The following is a 4,035-nucleotide window of genomic DNA, read 5'->3' as shown; positions in this document are numbered from 1 at the left end:
TGCTGAACCTTCTGCTCTTTGTTTGCAGATGAAGGGGTATGACAGCAGCCCCTGCCATCCTGCGTCACTACCTGGGCTCTTTTTAGGTTCATATAAGAGCATCGGAAATATCTCTGTATGTTCCCTTTGTAAACTGAAAAGCTGTGAAAGGTACAGAATGCATATTATTGTCTTCTCTTGCAAGGTGTAGTAATTACAATGAGTATTTATTATGTGCCCGTCTTTGTCACGTTCTCTCTGCACAATCACCCTACACGTAGGTGCTTTTTCCATCTGCACTTTATAGAGGTTGAGGAAACTGTCCAAGGTCACACGGCTTGTAAGGTGTGTGACCTCAGGCAGCCTCTCTCGAGGATCTTCCAGGTTGGTGGCTCCAGTTATTTTCCAGCGGCTTCCTTTGATTTTCCTAAGCCGGTGGTTCTCAACCCCAGCTGCCTGGGTGCCCGGCCTCCATCGCCAGAGGGTCTGACTCCGCGGGCATGGGGCGGGGCCCGAGCACCATCGTTGGCTCCCCCGTGATTCTTATGTGCCGCCCCAGTTCTGAGCATGTGTCCACGGTGGAGCAGGGTAGGCTGGACTGGACGTCAGGGCTCCTCCCCTCTCTGGGCCTCACTCCCTGCCCTGTAGAAGGAGGGGGTTGATCACGTGACCTCCAGGGTGTCTTCTCCAGGGGCCTCTAAGGTTCTACAACTATGAGAAGGTCGTGAACAAATCTATTATTGTTCTTTTCCTTCTGTTTTAGGCAGAATATGAAGTTACTCCAGATGAAAAACTGGGAGAAAAAGGGAAGGAAATTATGACCAAGTACCTCACCCCAAAGGTAAGAGGCCGCCCAAACCCCAAAGCAGGAGGAATATGGGCCCCCAGGTCTGTGCCAGGCCATGTGAGGAGTGCCCAGCCGGTGGTGCCATTGGTCTCCAGATCCAGAATCCTCCTCCTCCTCCAGAGGCACCCAAGCCTGGCCAGGCCAAGGCAGTGGTCCAGGCCAAGGCAGTGGTCCAGGCCACACCAGGCCTGGGGTGGGGAGGCCTGCTTCTTGGGGGCCCAGTCCCCTCCAGGGGCCCTCATACTTCCCACTGTTCACACCCAGGCGTTTGTGGCAGGACAGGTAGAGGCTCGGCTGAGGCAGGGATCAGAGTGCCCAGAAGAAAGGGCACAGCAGGGGTGGCTCTGAGAGGTCAGTGTGACGGGAAGGGGCCAGGGCTGATGGGAAGGAAAGGGGCTGGCTGAAGCTGTGCCAGCAGAGGCAAAGTCAGCCGAACACACAGCAGAATGCGGCGTATTCTGAAGTGTTCTGGAGTACGCTCGAGGGCCTCAGGGCTGGGGTCACCCCTGTGGCCTGTGTGCACTCATGGTGGCACGGGCGCTGGATGCAGTTGAACATGGATGCTGCAGCTACTCAGCTTGAGTTCCACTCAGGAGTCAGAGGCGGGACTGTGGACACAAGGAGTCCAGCTCACACACACCAGCTCCTCCAGCAACAGGTGGGCTGCTGAAGGCATCCAGGGTGACACGAGGGGATTAAACCCGCAGTAGCTCCTTCCGAGTTTACAGCCAGGCCTCCTCCTCTCCCTGTACATATGGATGGTTTCTGCACAGTTTTTTTGTTGTTGTTTTGTTTTTTAAAGCTTCATTTTAATTAGCTTCATTTTTAAAAATTATTTATTTATTTATTTTTGGCTGTGTTGGGTCTTCGTTTCTACGCGAGGGCTTTCTCTAGTTGCGGCGAGCGGGGGCCACTCTTCATCGCGGTGCGCGGGCCTCTCACTGTCGCGGCCTCTCTTGTTGCGGAGCACGGGCTCCAGGCGCGCAGGCTCAGTAATTGTGGCTCACGGGCGTAGTTGCTCCGCGGCATGTGGGATCTTCCCGGACCAGGGCTCGAACCCGTGTCCCCTGCATCGGCAGGCGGATTCTCAACCACTGCGCCGCCAGGGAAGCCCCTCTGCACAGTCTTATATGTTTTATTCACACGGCACGGAAGTCCCTTGAGTCACCTTGTTCTCAGCAGGGGTCACAGGTCCTTGGCAGCTCTGCGCCCACCTCACACCCTCGCTACCGCCCTGGGATGTTAGGGAGGTCCCAGGGGCCTGAGTGCGTGACGAGGACCGCCCATGCCACACTGAGCCTTGCTCCGGAGCAGGTGTGCTCGCCTCCAGCGCCTGCCGGCGGCCAGCCCAGCCTCACCCCACAGGCGTCTCCTTGTCCCTTTCCCCTGCTCCTGCTGAGACACCGCCCCCAGTTGCTTCCCTTTTCTGCTTCTGCTGCCGTTGTAATCATACACACCTCTTAATGGAATGGCAGGCAACCCCAGGGCCTTGGCACTTCTCAGAAGCGAGTGGGTTCATGTTCATAAACGCCTCCAGACACTGGACAGGGCTGGCTCGCTCTGCACAGGGCGTGGCCCTGGGCACGCCTGGCTGCCCTCTCCATGTGCAGGGCCACCAGGCTGCGTGGCCTCGCTTTGTTCCAGGTACAGGCCTGAAGGTCTTCAGGTTGAAAATGGTCAAGGAGGAGACGTGTCTGCGCAGAGGGTCCCCCTTTGCCTGCAGTCGCAGCCGCTGACCTGTTGAGAGGCTGCAGGTGGATGTTTTCGGTCTCCTGGCCACCACTTGACACAAGGGAGTCCACTCCGGGCATAACAGGCCTGAGGGGCGTAAACACCCCCGGGGGAAGAGAACAGCTCAGTGCTGAGCACCTAAAGCAAGCCAGACACCAGCTAGACACTATCTGTGACGGTTCCGGCCTTCATGAGATGAGAGGTGGATAGACAGCCCTGTTTACAGGCGGCTGCCGGGGCCCAGAGCAGGGAGTGACCTGCTACGGCTGCGCAGCTGATAGACTCTTGCTGCCCTCGGCCAAGGTGGTTTCCACAGTGGCTCAGCTTTGTCCATCCGGCTCTCCATCTGCGCCCCGCTTTCGGGCTGCCCACCTCAAACAGTGGCAGCTAACATATGCTGAGGACCCAGCGTGTGCAGGCGCAGAGTCTCACCTAGTCTTTCTGTCACCGTGTGATGTGATTCTATTGGCTCTGTCTTGCGCGGACAGGGAGGCTCAGGAGGCGCTGTCACTGTCCCAGGCGACAGCGAGGAGTTGAGCCCAGGCCGCGGTGATCCCAGAGCCTCTGGCTTTGCCGCTGTGCTGTACTGTGTCGCCCGCCGGCCCCCGCGCATCTGCTGGCCTGGCCAGGATCCGTGGTGAGGATGAGGTTGTGCCTTTGCCTGGCCCTGCTGCCTCGCTTGGCCTATCCAAGGGCTGCTGCAGGGGCCACTTCCCTCTCCCCGCCACTGGCCGACCTTGACCAGAAGCCTCTTCTCACGGACCCCAGTCGGGGCCCCTCCCTACCCCTACTCAGCGCTGCCTCTATCTCCTGGAGGGGTGGGGCCCAGCCTCCCCGTCAGCTCAGACCATTTCACAGGTGCCTCAGAGCTTGCCAGCATTTTTCCCTTAAGTACTCCTCAATTAAAAAAATTTAAACCACAGCATATGTTATGGCCCAGGGGCCTGGGGAAGGTGGTCGAGGCGGTCCCATGGGTTGACTGTTTTCCGATAATAAGTGTGGCGCTGCCTTCCCAGTCCTTCCTGCAGTCACTCTCCCAGGAGCCTGTGTTACTTCTCAGCGCTGCGGATGCCCCGGGTGCTGGGGAGCAAGCGCTGGGAGAGGAGCCACGTGGCTGGGGCCCCAGCACTGGCTCTGAGACCTTCGAACGACCCCCAGGACCCCTGTCCCCAAACCCAGGTAGTCCTCACCTTGTACCCCCTCCTCAAGGTGCAGCTCATGTGTCTCGGCTCCAGGTGGCATTTTCCAAAGGGTAGAATGTGGAACACTGACCACTCGAGAGGCTCTGGGAAAAAAAAAACACCTCTGTGGACAATTACCTGTGGGCAGCACTGCTCGCCGGGTCTCTCCCTCGTAAAGATTCACCCGGCCTGTGAGCATATTAAAGGCTCTGAGAAGTCCCTCAGTAAAGAAACCTGTTTAACTGCTAGTAAAGCATTTCCCAAACTTTTTTTTTTTTTCCAATTTCCCACCCTCCT

General features: G+C 57.6%; 1 protein-coding gene across 1 annotated transcript in view; it reads left to right on the top strand.

Moving 5' to 3' along the window:
- GRK5 (G protein-coupled receptor kinase 5) overlaps positions 1 to 4,035 on the top strand; it is a 233,670-nt gene that overhangs the window by 181,710 nt on the left and 47,925 nt on the right. The window contains exon 4 of the mRNA XM_007469576.1: positions 743 to 820. Within this exon, the coding sequence (XP_007469638.1) occupies positions 743 to 820 (78 nt within the window). The remainder of the gene's footprint in view (positions 1 to 742; positions 821 to 4,035) is intronic.

This window comes from Lipotes vexillifer, unplaced genomic scaffold (assembly GCF_000442215.2).
Source record: "Lipotes vexillifer unplaced genomic scaffold, Lipotes_vexillifer_v1.1 scaffold240, whole genome shotgun sequence".
NCBI classification, from domain to species: Eukaryota; Metazoa; Chordata; class Mammalia; order Artiodactyla; family Lipotidae; genus Lipotes; species Lipotes vexillifer.
This window is presented reverse-complemented; position numbering and strand designations above follow the sequence as displayed.